This window comes from Hippichthys cyanospilos, chromosome 1 (assembly GCF_059441005.1).
Source record: "Hippichthys cyanospilos isolate Australia breed blue-spotted pipefish chromosome 1, RoL_Hcya_1.0, whole genome shotgun sequence".
NCBI classification, from domain to species: domain Eukaryota; kingdom Metazoa; phylum Chordata; class Actinopteri; order Syngnathiformes; family Syngnathidae; genus Hippichthys; species Hippichthys cyanospilos.
In genome coordinates this window covers 895,239-911,839 of record NC_142369.1, presented here as the reverse complement: position 1 = coordinate 911,839, position 16,601 = coordinate 895,239, and the positions used below count along the sequence as shown (strand labels likewise).

The following is a 16,601-nucleotide window of genomic DNA, read 5'->3' as shown; positions in this document are numbered from 1 at the left end:
ATCCAGTCGGGGCTCATTTTTAATGTATGCTCATTAAGAACGGGATGGCTCATTGTGTTTAATTTTTTATATTCGCAGGAAAAATGTGCCATTAATTGTTAATTCCTCAAAATTATGCAAATCCACAGACTGGATGGATTAATTGCTCCCTGTTGATAGCTCACATAAAACATTACCAGCATGGCCTATACTGTTAATAATAATGATATAAATTAGCCGGGGGGGTCCGCGCACATGCCCTCCATGACTAAAGCACCCTCAAAAGGTGAATTACTTACCAGATTTATATTTGAAAAATGATTGATTCAACTTTGGAAATACATTTGTAGAGATAAATGTCAGAGCATTTTATACCACGGAATATTCAGCTCCAGAAGATAGATGGGGTCAAATCATCTGTACTATTTCTGGCTCATCCGCTGAAAAATTACTATTTTTTTTAAAACTATAAGCCGCGTCGACATATAAGCCGCAGGTCGTGACATCAGATATTTATACAGAAAGATGGAATATAGAAGGAAAAAAAAAAAAGAGTTAAATAGCAGGTCACACTCAAAATCAATACTTATTGCTTATTCTTTTTCTATTTTTTTCTATTTTCAATCCTATTTTTTCAAGTCTTTTTGAGCGCCGCCATTGAATCACATTTTTACAGTTCTATTTCATAGTTATTTCTTTACCGGTGGATTGTCTCCCGGTGGCTAGCAAACAAAAAAATCCGCACTGGACTAGAAGCCGCAAGGCTCAAATCACGAGAAAAAATTTGCGGCTTAAGAGTCCAAAAAAAACGGTGCGTTATTGATGACATACCGCATCCAAATAAAATGTAACAAAATACCAGCGTACAAGATTTCACAACGTTGTCTCAAGATACAATGCGCCATGTTCCAATCAATACTCGGCACTCTTAATTTGAAAAGCAATATGTGCCGTTCCTGTCGCGGTATTAAATTTGATTTGCTGAGACCTGCAGAAAACCAGTCAAAATCTTAAGCACGCCTAATAGTTCCTGGAGATACCTTGAAGGTATGCTGGCAGAATGTATCATCCCTTCAAAAAAAAAATGACTTCCTGTTTCATTTCAGGCACGTCGCTGCATACCTTTTTTGCGCGCGTACTGTTCTAACGGACATGCAATTTCCCGTCACTCTGTGAAAATGTGGTCTGGGGCCACTCGGGCTCACAGGGATAAACAAAACAAAACAAGTGATTTGTTTTTTTTCTGCCCATGCGGTGCCCCCCCCTTGAGGCCAATCATTATTTGGGAAAAATAACAATAAACAGAGATTCCGAGAGGATTTTGTTGCTCGGCGAGCTACTTACGGCCACTATCTGGTCCCCCACGTGAATACGACCGTCTTGATCCACGGCGCTGTCTTTTGTTATGCTCTTGACGAAAATACCGGAGGGCTCTGAGGAAAAGAAAAGGAAAGACGCAATAGATTTTACTCACCCACATGCTTTAGGTATATTTAAACTTCTGCTGATAAATGCCTCTAAAAATTCAGAGTTTTGATTGAAAAAGGAGTCATAAAAAAATCCAGGTTGTGGCACCGACCAAACGTTCAATGGATCATTTAATCCAAAATCCGTGCTTTACGATGCTTACAGTAACCAGTGGAAGATTGCCTGTCCTTACTTGAGCTATTTACAGTAATTCATTCAATCTTAAAGACGCATTTTGACCTTTCTTTAAAGGGACAATGTGTAAGATTTAGAGTGTTTGTCATTAAAAGGGAATCAATTCAATGACTATTATTTTCAAAAACTTGCAAATGAATGTGTTCTTAACTACAGGCAGTATGTTTAGGTCTAGTTATCATTTCTTTACATTACATGGGGGGTGGCACTCCGGAGGCTGTGCTAGCTACAGACAACGCTGTCGGTAATGAAAAACGCCCTTAATAGATGGCGGGGAGATTAATCGTTTTTCATCGTCGATGTCGCTCACCTGAGTTTTTATCCCCGACATAACCGGCAATTGTGATCCCCAGCCCCTGTGTGTTCTTGATGAGGTTCACGTCAAACATGCCTTCTTCTTCTTCTTCTTCTTCTTCTTCCTTTTCCTCGACCTGGCAAAGGGTCGGACAAATTTAGCGCGGGGAAAGGCAGGACACGGATGCGCGTCTACCTCGTCCGCCGGGAGCGACACGGGCGCGGACGCCGAGACGGAGGGGTTCTCGTCCACGTGGCCCCGAGTGATGACCAGCTTGACCCGGTTGCCGCACTGCCGCAGGACCTGCGCCACCTGCTCGCTGCCCATCCCGTACAGGTCGGTGTCCCCGATTCTGAGGATGTGGTCGCCGCTTCTTAGGCGGCCGTCCTTGACGCGCGAAAGAGGTCAAATAAAATACAAAGTTCGTTTTGATGATAACTCTCTCGTTTAAACCTTTCGGGTACTAGTTAGTTCAAGACAATTGCGTTACGGTCTTCGAGGAGAAGGCTGACTGCCGCTTTTAGGATAAACGTTGATTATAATGAAAGTACATTCTCGTGTTTGCAATGTGTCTTCTAAAAATTGCTGGTAGGGTGATAACTAAGTGATATGTTGTCATCAGCTGCGTGAAATTTCAGCTCCCTAGTGTCCTCTTTCAACGCTTTCAGTTTGATGCGAAATGCCTTCGCCGTAACGATCAGAGGCTTGGACAAAATGCATTTTCCGTTCCAAAAATGACCGAGGCGATTCTGCCAAGCGACAGTGTTTTTTTAACAGCAAAACGGATGCAGTTCACAGAGCGCTCGCTATTACGCAGTAAACGCGGTTAAAGTTTGAATCGGCCACCTGGTCGGCGATGCCTCCAGGAAGGATGGTTTTGACGATAACGCCCGTTGTCTTCCCTCCGACGATACCGAAACCCAGGCCGGTGCCGTCGTTGACAAGCTCGATAGTCTCCACATGCTGCCACTAGATTTAAGAAACAAATATTAGTGAGTGATCATTTTGTACAGTTAGCCAGCCTAAGTAGCATACTTTCCGCACTACGACAAGAAGGGCCCATTTTAAAACTGATTTCATACATGGCGTGCACCATATTATAAGGCGCATAGAATAGAAGCTACAGTTGTGGCTGGGATTGCGCTATCCATCAACTAGATGCAGCTGCGCTAAAGCGAATGGCAACAAAACTTCAGTCAAACTGTTAGTAGAATCGAAGGCTTTTAGGCGCGCCTTCCAGTGCGTAAAATCCGGTAAATGAGTGCGGTGCGCGGCACTTGCCAGCTGAGGTATGGGCCCCCGCGCCACGGTGAGCCGCACCCTCTCGGACGCCCTCTGGAGGATGCCTATGGCCTGCTGGTGGGTCACCGTCTGGTCCAGGGGCTGGCCGTTGATGGCCAAAATCTGGTCGGCTTCCTTCAGCTTGCCGTCGCTGAAGTCAATCAAATTCAATCTGAATTGGCTAGCTTTGCGGGTACGGCTTCTTCGGGGGTCGCGTCTTTCATGTCGCTCACGGCGATAAGATACGATAGGAAAGGACACCTGTGCGCCACGCTCCCCGCTTGGATCTCCTGGATGAAAATTCCGAGCTCCCCTCGATTCTCGCTCTTCAGGCCCACCACGCTGAATCCCAGACCGCCCGACGCTGGTTTCTGCAAGTCCACGTGTGCCACGTAGCGTCCCTGCGTCGCACACGTTCATGTTCTCGCATTCAAACTCGTGAATGTGGAAGCAAATGGGGAGTAGATATTTTTGACTGGGAAAAGTCTTTGAATATACCGACTAGTACATTGAAAATGTATTTACAAGTATGCTCAAATGCTCCGGTAACTTTGCACGCAACCTTGGGAAGTCATTTTTGAATGCCGCGAGACGCTTATTTGAAAGGATTTCCGAAAGACATTCAAATCAAAAGATGCTTGTACCTGCGCCATGCTCTGAATAACGCGATCCGACTGATCGCACGGCATTTTGCCATCGCTGATCTCCGGAGGTGCGACGCGGCTGCCGTTGCGTTGCGCTTCTGCGAGGCGATCGCCGCCTCCCTGTGAGGAACAAACGCACCAAGTCAAATTGCAATGCTGCAACCTACTGGCATCCGTTTGTCATCACGGTTACGCGGAAGCTTGAATTTTCCCCGCCCCGAAAAATGCGCTCGATAGAGTCATCCAATGGTCACAATATCCAATTGGACTGCAGCTGAGGAATGGAAGTGTCCCCGGCACTCAATCCGGCTCCTCGATGAGTCCCACTTTCCTCCAGTCCAATATTCTGAATCCCGAAGCTCGTTATCCCGTGTGATCTGCCGCATCAAAAGCCTCGCTATCCTTCAGAAGATAATGGCTGTTTTTCCCACAATGGCTCCAAATATAATATTTCTCTTATCGTTTCGGGCCATCTGGATGCCTGGATGTGCCCGGTTTTAATTACTGCTGCGCCGTGACAGATGAACTGAAAGAATGCGGCACTGTACATAAAAATATTTATCCCCCACCGAAGGGAGGGTCGTGTTTATGGCTCAAACCAATCGCACAGACAACTATAGAACTATTATATAGTTAGTACCATCGAATAGGACATGATTTCGTTATCCTTTGAAGGGTTCATACAGCAGCGATACGCCAATGAGGGTACGAGCACCCCTGGGGCAACGTGAAGGCGCTTGATGGCGTACGTGAGATCTTTACGCGGTTCCTGCAGGTATCAGCAAGTCTACTGTGATACTTTTTTATGCTGTTCTAGGAAGTAAACGAATATTTTCAAATCAAGAGCAAAGTAAATGGAACATGAAACAACTTATTGCTAAATAGGAAGTAAACGAACATTTTCAAATTAAGAGCAAAGTAGTTGGAACATGAAACAACTTATTGCTAAATTGCGTTTCTCCGTCTTTATTGTGGTATATTTTGTACGGCTGAATGTTGTGATAGTGAGAGATATTTTTTTTCATAAATAGAAATGAAATTGGATGGGCATTTACGCTAGAACTGGAGACACTGAAAAAGTAACAGCAACCTGCCTGGAATTTAACAGGAAGTTAGTTATTGTGTTTCAAGACGACATTTTTCAAAACAAGCTAATGTATACCGCCAGTGGTTCTCAAATTGGGGTACGAGTACTTACTTTTTAAGGGTATGTGTGGGTAATGTAAATGTAATCCAATTCCTTGACGGGAAGAGTGCATGTTTCATTTCAAATGAAGAGCAAATTAATTGGAACATGAAAAACCATATTGCTTATTTGTGTCCTGATGAGTCCTTTGCAAAAATGTTATCTGTCTGTAAACGCTTTGTGTTGGTTAGCGTGTACAGCATTGAAAAAAATACACAAAAGCAATTTCCAATTGCTCATAACAGGATTTTTTTTTTTTTTTTTTTTTCCTGGCAGGAAATTGCGCGTTTTAAATAAGTGAAAAAATCCTCCCCGGGCCTGGCGGACGTTAGCGTAGCATGCTGCTAAAGAGCACGCGTTTTGTCGGCCGGGCTAACTAAGAGGATTAAAGTTCCAGTCTGGTTCTCGCACATTTAAGCGATTGTTTCCGCCCCACTTCACACACAACCGGCGGCCTCCGTTTTTTTTTCTTGTCGCCGTTGCCTAGCGACGCCGGCCGACCCGGGCCCGCCGGACCGCTTTCCAAGTGTTCCTTTGAAGGAATCTAAACAGCGCGGCGCTGCGCCGATCCCGTCCGGGAAGGCGAGCCGCCCTCTCGCCTCCCGCCGCATTGCTGGCATATTTTCGGCCGGCCCCCCCGAGAGCTCTTTGCTCGCCGCGATAAGGTCCGGCCGGGCCGGCCGAGACGCCGCCGCTCGGGGGAGATAAGCGCCCGCCGCTCAGGTCGACGGTCGCGATCGGGGGCCCCGGGGATAAATAACCGGTCCCAAACGGAGAGCTCACCTGGTCCCTGAGCTGCTGCACGGACTTTTGCAAGGCCAGGATCTGGTGGAAGAGGGGACTCTGAAGCACCGACTTGAGCAGGTGGAGCTTCTCCTCGGTGGGCACCTCCCCCCGCTCCTTCAGTTTGGCCTGGAGCCGCTCCACGGCCTGCAAGGCACGCTGCGTGTCTGGGAGCCGTCCGTCACATTTTTCAGTGACGGGCCGGGAGAGAAAAAGAACAAGACGGGAAACAGTGACGTGAAAAAGTTGAACGGTGAATCATCACACATATAATACAACGGCGCTTCTCAAATCCGCTCCTTTTAGGAAATCCAGCCTTGAGACATTGGTCTTTTTCAGCGATATTTTTTCACTACCCAACTCAGTCCTAGAGTGCTCAATAGAGGACATCCTGGCCTTTCTGGTGACGTGTCTTGTTTGAATGGGATGCAACTGACTTTGCTGTCAAATGGACACAGCAGTGGACACCAATGACTAGGTCGTGTCTCCACATTCGAATCATGTTGCAGAAAATTAGGCAATATTCGCAGTCAATAAATGCAAAAATAGTTCAATAACTACTTCAGGTTATAGTCAAATTACATTCCGATTCATGTTTAACCAATTAAGTGTCAAATAGAAGGATATCTAAAGAAGGAAAAAAAGAATCTATGCAAGAATTCTAAGAAACAATCTTTTTTTTTCAGACTCAGCACCCCAAAATTACCCTGGAATTCAGTTTCCTTTTCGAATTAAGAGCAAATGAATTGGAACATAAAAACCTGTATTGCTTATTTCTGTCCTAATGACTCCTTTGCAAGAATATAACAAAAAAAACACTACACCAAATTCTAAGAAAAAAATGTAATTTTCAGACTCAGCACCCCAAAGTTATGCAGAAACTATTCAAATATTCTGTTTTGCTATCATTTTTACATTGTTGGCAAAATGTTGGTGCATCTTATAGACGCTAGCAGAGAAAATACCAGAATTTGACCCAAAATTAGGGGTGTGTCTTATACACATTGTAGCACATCAAAAAGCCATCCTTTTAATGACATTCAATGTTTTGTTTTGTTTTTTGGTCAGTGGTTCTCAAATTGGGGTACATGAAGGCCCCACTTTTTTTTTTATTTAAAGGGGTTTCTGCAGTTATGAGTACCCCTAATTTGTGGCATTTTAATGCGTGAAACGACCAGGTTTTCTTTTCAAATTAAGAGCTAATTAATCGGAACATGAATGTGAATAAGGGTGTGTGTTACACACAGGCGTCTTATATTTGGGGAATTGCGGTAGTCATAAGAATAAAGTAAGAGCATTTTCTATAGTTAATGAAGGTTTTCAGGGGGTTTTCGCGCACCCGTCAGTAAATGGCCGCTTATGAGATTTTTTTTTTTTTTTTTTTTTTTACTGAGAGAGAAAAACAACAAGTTTCCAATGTTTTGAACCCCCTTGGCAAAATGTTGCAAGCACATCAGGAGGAAATTAAACAAATCTTTGGTCCTTGGCAAAGGCCGCCACGCGGACAAAAACCAAGCAATCACCGAAATCGCCTGGAGCCCAAAGGCCGTGGGCGGCGCGCTGGCGGCGCGCTGGCGGCGCGCTGGCGTCAGCGCCTTTTCCCTCTGCGCTAACCTTATTCCAGACACGTTAATTGGCGGAGCCCGAGCCGGTATACAAAAGGGCGGCGCGCGAGGAAAGCGGCGCGTTTCACGCCGGCGTTAACGTTTGACGGATGCCCGCCGGTTAGCATGGCGGTTTGCCGCGGAGCGCGTTAGGCTTCCGTTAAGAAGGGCGTCCACTCACCCATCGTTTCAATCATTTTTACGGCTCCGGCCGCCCAGGATTTCTCCCCATTAGAAGCAATTTCACACTCCGTCAAGGCCTGGAAAGCAAAATGGAAGCTTAACGGCAAAGTTGAGCTCGCCGCATCGGCCGTTCCGGGTGGCCCATTTGTCGCCGCTCTGTTTCTGGACCGTTCCTGTCTGTGAAACAAACTGGGGAAAATTTGTACAATAGAATAGCATAGCATAGCATAGCATAGCATAGCATAGAATAGAATAGAATAGAATAGAATAGAATAGAATAGAATAGAATAGAATAGAATAGACACACAGGTATACAACAAAACTGAAATCACGGTCCATATTGATATGACTTGAAAACAACTTCAAATGAATTCATCTTTTTTGAATACTGTCCGTTATAAAACAGGGACAACATCACTATTAACCATAAAATATTAACACTAGTATTAACATTTCAAGTTTTTTATTTATTAAAAAATTCAGATCTACTTTGTGAAATCATCTCGCGGGTCAGATTAATCCCATTTGTTACTATAGATTATCCATCAAAATTGTATAAATACAGTATGCCAAAAACCATAACATTAACAAAGGGGGGGAAAAAAGCAATGTAACCCAAGTTTCAAAAACTGTCAACGACATTTTAACAGCATTTATACAGGTTAGTCGAAAAAAACATGCATCAAAGTGCTCAACAATAAAAAATGATGACAGTACTCATTTTACTGCAATTACACTTCAAAAACAAAACTTTAGTTTTCCGCCTCCCCCATCACCTCAGCGCTTCTATTCAAGTAACTGATTAATTTAGTACTTTAAGTACCTAAAGTTAACAATGAAATTATTACCGAATTCGTCAGTTACTTCATTCTTAATACGGAATTATCCAAAACTCTTTTATCCAAACCCTTGAAAAATACAAGTACATCTTTGGGACCGAATGAGTTCGTGTGTCTTCTTGGTAAACGTTATTTTAGAACACTAACATTGTGATTATGATAAGATATGTTGATTTTCAGCAAGTTTATTTCTGCGTTCACGAGCATTTTCGACCCGTGAGGCCCACCCCTAGCGACGCCTCTGACTCACCGTAACGTCAGCGTTTTCTGCATGTACTAAATCGTTTTTACGGTGTTGTACTTTTGTCGATGTTGCTTTTGCGGGATGTTTGTTTTGTTTGTTGTTTTCCGGGGGGAAATTGTGAAACAAACCATTATGACATATGGGCATGACAACTTAATGATCCATAGAGGAGCGTTTACTTATTAGCTCGCTAACAGGCTGAAGTCCGGAACACTGCGTTGATGTTTTATTTTGATTTTGTTTTGTTTTTTCCACGAAACGACGGCCGCCCCGCCGCGTACTTGTTTATGTGCCAAAACGCTAACGCGAGCGAAAATGCGCGTTTTGCTAGTCTCGAACGTTGTGTAGTAAGCGAAGACAATCCGCTTTTCTCGACTCCTCCTTCGCCTCCTCCCCTCGGGCCAGAATCTCATCCGATCCGCGGCGAGGCGAGAAAAGCAACAGGCTTGAAAACTTTCATTCCGTTGCAAAACCGAGCCAAATTGCCCGAGACAATCCGGAGTCAAATCAAACTTGAAAGTCGACTCGCCGCGTTTTAGAGAGCGTCGCAACTCTCGCGGGGTCACCGGAGCCGCATTGGGAAATGCGTATTTTGTAGATAAACCTCTAAATATCTACTTACATGTGCCGGGGCTTCCCTCGCGGACGGTATCCAAGGCTAGCTGGGTTCGTCCCGCGGCTAACGGCGCACTGGCCCGGGCTTAATAAACAAAGGGGGCGTAGCGTAACCCGATCCCGCCTGCGGTCGCTCTGCTACGAGGAGGACAGAAGAATCGGCGGGGGCGGAGGGCTTGTGACGCCGGGGTTAACGCGCCCCCTGGTGGCGAACTTTGCTCCCTGCAAAGTCTGCCGCCCCGCGCTTTGATTTACGAGTTGGAGTCGCTCTGCGATCGTAGCAGGAACTCAAACGCTTGGTCTTCCGAACCATTGTTCTCTTGAAATTGACGGACACGCCGAGAATCCGTTGGAGCTTTCCCTTCGAGAAAAACAACAATCGATTGTTACCACCTGTAGAAGTGTTGATGTTGTGTGACGTTTACTGAAAGATTTTTTCGACGATGGATTAATTAAATTCTAAAGTTTCCATCTTGGCCACCACAATAACAAACAGACAGATTCTCAATCTACATACTGTAGTTTTTTCCAGTATTGATTTGTCCTTTTACCCATTTTTGTCCTGTCTTTTGAATGTTTTTCCTCACTTTTGCCACCACAGTCTATGCGATTTGATCTTTTCCACACAGTCAATAACTTTGAAAACGCATTTTGCCACTTGCTGTCAAACATAATGACATCGCATAAACTCAGGAAGCCGATTGGTCAGCTTCACATGTCCGAACCCAATGTGAGCAGCGATTGGTTATTTCCAGAGCTCAAATCGCATGTAATTTTCGTTTAACATCAAGTGTGGAAATGTGTTTTTAAAGGTATTAATCGAGCATGAAAAATGTTCAGTTATCTGACTATAGCTAAAATATAAACGTTTTACTTCTGCTTACTCCGCTTATTTGACCATTTTTAGCAGTAAGAAATGAATATTTTGCCTTTAAATCATTTGATGCCCTTTGAGTGTCACGTGACATTCGACAAGTAGCGCTACCGAGCCTGGAGCGCATCTGCAGTCGTCAGCGGGTGCGTTTTTCAACGCGTGACTCATGCATGAAAAACACGTCAAATAAATAATCCAGTAAATAATCTCTTTTTCCTGTTGAAATCAGCTAAATGAGTAAAGAGCTCCTTTAAATATGCAGCACACCTGGGATAACGGCTCACTTAGTCGCCTGGATATCAGCAAAGTGACGCGCGGCAACGACTTAGCGGGCGCGCTACGCACCCCGCGAGAAGGACCAGCAGTTAAGTGCATGAAGTCATATGATGCAATAAAGACGTGCCCCCGAGGTTCGCCGGCTCAATACGTCTACGCCGATGATTGAATTAAAGCGGCGACGGCGGCGGCGGCGCGCCGCTCCGCCTCGTCTTTTGATTCATCGCCAGCGAATCAGTCGATATTCACAAAAGGCCGACATGCAATAAAAGCCCGAGCGCGCCATTAGATGGCTATCGCTAACACTAAAAATCTCATCGCTTGCAGGGCCGCCGGGCCTCCGGGTCCTTCTTAATTACGCGGTTACCTTTGACGAGATGTTGTGTTTTTCCTTCATATAAACGCCTATCTCATATGGTCTCAAAGTTTGCTTTTAAAGTTGACCGGAATTCCCGTCGCTGGCGCTCGACGAAAGTATCTTAAAAGATGGCGGCGATTCTCGCCCATGGCGTTAAAATGAGAATTCGGACGTTGATGCGCGAATTCTCATGTTGGTTCCAATTTCAAGGCAAAATTTTGACTTTTAAAGTCAAATTCGGATCGGGGTTAGGTTTCAAAAAGTCAGAATTCTGACTTTCAATTCAGAAATCTGACTTCTGAGATCACTTACAGACTTCATGGATAAATTCAGAGTTCTATAAATTAATTTACCATTCTGACCTTAAAAGTCAGAATTCCGACTTGGTAGACTTCTGAGAATAAAATATCGGAATTCTGAAAAAGCGAGAATTTCGACTTCAAAGCCCAAATTCTCATGTTTGTTTTGATTTTAAAGCAAGATTCTGATTTTTAAAGATTTTTAAGGCATGGTTCTTACTTTTAAAGTCCGAATTCCGAGGAAAACTTCGGCATTTTGACTTTAAAAGTAAGAACTCTGACTTTTGACAATTCTGACCAACTTTTGGGAAAATAAAGTCACAGTTCTGAGAGTTGATTTAGCATTCTGACTTGAAAGTCAGAATTCTGACTGACCGGATGGGTCAGTGGGAATAGTCAGTCCTGGGAAGAATCCCAAAGTCCCTTTGCTGTATACCTCTGCTGGTCCTCAGTGACATTTACGAACCATTTTAAAATGATTTCATTCCTCTGTTTAATTTGTCGTAACTTTTCTTTATTTCTTTGTGTTTTTCTTAATATATTTTGCACTACTATTTTCTATTTGATTTTTCCCATTTGTCCTGTTTTTCTTTTCTTTTTTTAATCACTTTCTTTTTAATTTTTCAGTGCACAGCTGAAAAAAATCTGTCTTACGGGTGCTCATCATGAAGTCTTTAAACGATGTATGAATTTGAGTTCATACGCATATTCATGTAAGATACACTAATCTTTGATTATTTCAATAGTTGCATAGTGTCCCGTAAAATGTGGTATTTTACGCGTGTTGAGGTGGAAGCCGCTGCTCGTGACCGTATGGGCGTCTTTCATTCCATTTTGGTCTTGGGTGGGCGCCGTGATGTAATGCCCAGTGTGGGTGGGCACCAATTGCCTGCTTGTGCTATGCCAAAAAAAAATCAACACGCTGGCAAGACAAAATCAATTTGATCTCATGAAATATCATACTATGGGATAACAAATGTACATCTGATCGGACTTACGACTTTTGTTTTTCAAAGAAAACTATTTCTAGGTGTCATTCATCTCCATGCAACACATTTTTCCAATGTGCTCAGCAGGGTCCATTCTGATTTCATATATATATATATATATATATATATATATATATATATATATATATATATATATATATATATATATATATATATATATAATATATATATATATATATATATATATATATATATATATATATATATATATATATATATATATATATATATATATATATATATATATATATAAAAAAATTTTTTTCATATCTACCTCACCCCAGCCTTCCTGTGTGGAGTTTTCATGTTCTCCCCGAGCCCGGGCATTCCGGCATCCTCCCACACTCCATGCACATGCATGGCAGGTATGTTGGACATACTAAATTGTCCTTAGGTGTGATTGGCTGCGTGAATGCTTGTTGGTCTCTGTGTGCCCTACGATTGGCTGGCAACCAGTACAGGATGTCCCCCGCCTACTGCCTGAAGCCAGCTGGGATAGTCACCAGCAAGCCTGCAACCCTTCTGAGGATAAGCGGCTCTAGAAAATGTGTGTGTGTGTGTGTGTGTGTGTGTGTGTGTGTGTGTATATATATATATATATATATATATATATATATATATATATATATATATATATATATATATATATATATATAGTTGTTTTTTTTTAATGCAACACCGTATTGCCATGTTGTCCTTGCATCGTCACGTGCACAACACGAACAATGCAGTGTGCAATTGAGCAGTGCGGAGGCTGTGGATGGTGCGCTTTTTGCGTTCGCTGCTAGGTGACGCCCGAGTATACGGTGAGAGCGGCAATCCACCGTTTTCCCCTCCCACTTCCACCTCTCTCTCTCTTTTTCTCTCTCTCCCGGTCTTCGCTGGATACGACTCAGACCGTGCACACAATGTGCTTCGGCCCGTAAGACGCGCGGTCGGTGGACAAAACAAATCAAGCAAAATAAGAATCCGGATATCCTTTTTGGTTGCGTTTGATTCTTTTTTATGAGGCACGTGGGATGTAAGGCGCGTGGATGCGACGCCCCCCCCCCCCCTTTCCACACCGGAGCTGGATATCGACCTGCTTCTGGATTGTCATTCGGAGCTCGCCGCTTGCAATCAAGGAGGACGCGGTGAGTGTGACAGCCCTTCATTTTCTTCTTCTAATTGCCGCTAAGGTGCATTCAGCGGACATCCGAAATGTGCCTTTCTGTCCGCGCGTTCGCACGTTTGGCGGGGACTCGGGCTGTCCATTTGCGTTCCATCGTTACGCCGCTTTTAACGTTCCGCGGTGGAGGAAAGTGAGGAGCATCTGGCATCATCTGATAATCTCCGTCAAAGTGCAAGTTGCTTCGAAGCGCCCAGTTAAAAGGCAAAACCTTTGACGAGAGAAGCGAGAGAAGCGTCATCGTGGAGTCAAATGTCCACGGTTGGACATTTGCGGAGTCGAAAGCGTCCTTAGTTTGAAGCCGAATGAGATGACATGCTGCTGGATTTACTGGCGTTTTTTTTTTTTTGGACACAAAGTGTCCCTGTTGCCATTTTTGATACCCGAACGCACCAAGTTATTAAGGGTAACTTTGATCAAGACAAATGAAACGTGCTTTGAGTTCGTGTATTAAGATTAGTGGCTGGATTCATTTCTGCTCCACAATTTGATCAACATTTGACATAAACCGCGAGATTAAAAATAATTTCTTGCAGGGACAACATGTGTTTCCATTTTGCCAACATTTCCTTCAAACATTTCCTCAGTGGCTCCTCGGTGACACGGTTCTGGAGGCCCAATTCAGTTTCACGTAAAAAATGGTTTTGGCATCTCGGTATGATGAGGGTCACAGCTTGTGGTGCCCATGCCCTCTCGTGGAATTGCTTTCTTGTTCATTCTCAATAGCCCAATTCACATTTGTGAGCTTTCAAGTACTGATTTTTGTCCATGGGCTACCAAATTTGAAACACCTGTACCAATGCGCTGGCTAATTTGCAAAACGTTTGTGTTGGCAACCTAGCAGGTTTGTGGCATGGAAGTAGAATAATTTCTTCGAAGAATATAGTAGCTAATACATTGAGTTTAAAAGAAAAGAAAAAAGAGCCTTGAAAATTTGCTTTACTTTGCAACATAACATTGCACGGTAGTTTTATCGGGAGAAAAACGTCTTAAAAATTTGAATAAGGTTTGGCTGGCTACATCTTCTCGAATGAAAAAAAAAAAACACCTTTTGGTGCAGTGCCTATCAGGAGTAGACCCACCAAAATATCTCAAGAAGCCATTCACGTAAAGAAATCTTAAGATTTTATTTTGAAAAGGCCATATTGGCCATATATATATTGGACCCGTCCCATCGTTTTAGATTCAACACTAAGGAGCTGAAATTTCACCCAGATGTTTACAACATGTCAACCTTCAACATGGCACTACCGTTTAGTTCTCACACCGCCATCCCTTGGCTAAAATACATCAAGAATGATGTAGAAAAAAATGGTCAAAATATTGCACAAGGGTTAAAAAAAAAAAAAAAATCTGACCCTGACCCCGATTGGTCAGCATGTCAATCATGAGAAGACCCACAAAAAAGTCGCAAGACGCCATTTACTTAAAGACATAGGGAGCATGTGAGGCAACTTTAGAAGAAGAATTAAAAGAAAAAAAAAGAGAGAAAAATCAGACCCCCAAATCATTTAATTCCAGCAACATGAACTCGGCATTTCTGTCAAGAGACCCACAAAAAAGTCTAAATAAGCCACATCATAAAACCTAAACAAACGCGCGTCTTGTTGTTTAAACTAACCAAATCGGCTCGGCTCTACCTTCTGTAATCTACAAAAACTCAATAATTATTCCCCAATGCATGTTTGTTTGGGCAAGATGACTTCTGCTAGGCATGAAGCAGGAGTAGACCCACAAAAAAGTTCAAACAGTCATTCATATATATATATATATATATATATATATATATATATATATATATATATATATATAATATACTGTATATATACTGTATACACACACATAATTTACTAATGTAACTGCTAATTTAGTGCTACCTTCGAGAACCTAACAAAAAAGAATAATTCCCCAATGCCAGTTGTTTGACTTGGCACAAGAGTATGCCCGCAAATGTAAGATTTTGCTTGAGGAGGTCATTTTGGATCTGTGCCATCCACGAGAAAAAATAAATCCCGGCAAAACTACCTTACATGTCAATCATGAGTGGATTCACCCCCCCAAAAAAATATGTCCAACAACATCTATTTTTGCAGCCACCTCTTTGAGGACGCGAAAGCAAAGATGGATGAAGGCCAGTTTGACCTTGATTGACATTCTTAGGCAATATAGTGGAGATCCAGCAAACTTGACCGAGCAGCAATTGCCGTACTTCCCCAAATATAAGACACACGTTTTTATATCGTTTGTATTTTTACTTACCGTAATAGTAAGATAGAGGGCGCTAGAGGGCGGGCGCTGGCAGCAAGTGCCTGTAGCAGCAGCCAGTGTTCGCTGAGGCTGTGATGGCGTTATTTTCAATCAAAGAAGCGAGCAGGCCGAACCGACGTCCGAGTCCATCCTTGTTGACACACAGGAATATTACTGAAATGGAAAAAGTCATTTAAAGATTATGATGTCTCCTGCTGACTCAATGATGAGCGCACCGGTTAGAGAACATGGAAAGGTATTCCATTGGATTTGTTTATTATTTGCGGCCTCTCGGCATAAACACACAATCATAAATGTGGTGAAATACGAACGCTGCTCAATTTTGACTATTTGTGATCAAATGAACTCGAGCTGCGTTGCGAAGTAAAGTAAAAACTGCTTGGAGCGCATGCAACATTGCACTGGCGAGGCGTTCACTGGCCGCACTCAATGTGGGAAATCTGACACACTCAACGCGCAAAACATATACGACTTATGGATATGAACACAAAAAAATATGGAGTTTACAAAAGATGCGATTTGTTCTGTTTCGCTTTAGTTTTCGCATTGTCGCCAAAGCGTTGGTGCATCTTTTTCACGATAATGGGAAAATACCAGAATTTAACCCCCAAATTAAAGGTGCGCCTTATACACGGGTGCGTCTTATCTTTGCGTCATTCCGCCAGTTTTATTTTGATGTTTCCACGGGTGCTTGAAAGATAGCCCAAGCACGCATCAGTTATGAGTTCTGGCACCCCCCGCTGCTATTTTTCTGTTCTTTGGCACTCCCCGGCTGCGCCTTTCCCCATGAGTCATCCTTTCAAATGTTGCCTTCCCTTTCCAGGGCCACGTATTAGCTTTTTCATATTGAGGCCGTTTGCTTGGGTATTAATACAAACTAAATCCGCAAGCGTGTTGGGCCTCCCAAAAAGCCTTCCGAGGAGCTCGGAATTCCAGCAAACAAGCGGGTCGCCGTGGCAACCGACTCGCTAAGCCTCTTTTCTGCGGGGAGCGCGCAACATCCCAACGAGCCCCGTTGGCCCGTTTGCCTCAG

At 43.4% G+C, this 16,601-nt stretch overlaps 2 protein-coding genes across 9 annotated transcripts in view; one reads left to right on the top strand and one right to left on the bottom strand.

Annotated features, from left to right (window-relative positions):
• Window positions 1–9,467, bottom strand: part of mpdz (multiple PDZ domain crumbs cell polarity complex component) — a 29,373-nt gene extending 19,906 nt beyond the window's left edge. For all 7 annotated transcript variants that reach the window (XM_088430279.1, XM_088430288.1, XM_088430305.1 and 4 more), the window contains exons 1-10: window positions 9,323–9,467; window positions 7,616–7,694; window positions 5,831–5,997; window positions 3,862–3,981; window positions 3,479–3,618; window positions 3,218–3,368; window positions 2,783–2,905; window positions 2,132–2,323; window positions 1,952–2,072; window positions 1,324–1,412 (exon numbers count right to left, since the gene is read on the bottom strand). In XM_088430279.1, the coding sequence (XP_088286405.1) occupies window positions 1,324–1,412; window positions 1,952–2,072; window positions 2,132–2,323; window positions 2,783–2,905; window positions 3,218–3,368; window positions 3,479–3,618; window positions 3,862–3,981; window positions 5,831–5,997; window positions 7,616–7,631 (1,119 nt within the window). In that variant the 5' untranslated portion in view covers window positions 7,632–7,694; window positions 9,323–9,467. The remainder of the gene's footprint in view (window positions 1–1,323; window positions 1,413–1,951; window positions 2,073–2,131; window positions 2,324–2,782; window positions 2,906–3,217; window positions 3,369–3,478; window positions 3,619–3,861; window positions 3,982–5,830; window positions 5,998–7,615; window positions 7,695–9,322) is intronic.
• A 3,399-nt stretch (window positions 9,468–12,866) lies between these two features.
• The window catches only part of LOC148428509 (adhesion G protein-coupled receptor L3-like), a 136,961-nt gene continuing 133,226 nt past the window's right edge, over window positions 12,867–16,601 (top strand). The window contains exon 1 of one of the 2 annotated variants that reach the window (XM_088439419.1): window positions 12,867–13,265. The gene's annotated coding sequence lies outside the window, so the exon portion shown is untranslated. The remainder of the gene's footprint in view (window positions 13,266–16,601) is intronic. The other variant, XM_088439506.1, reaches the window with a different exon arrangement.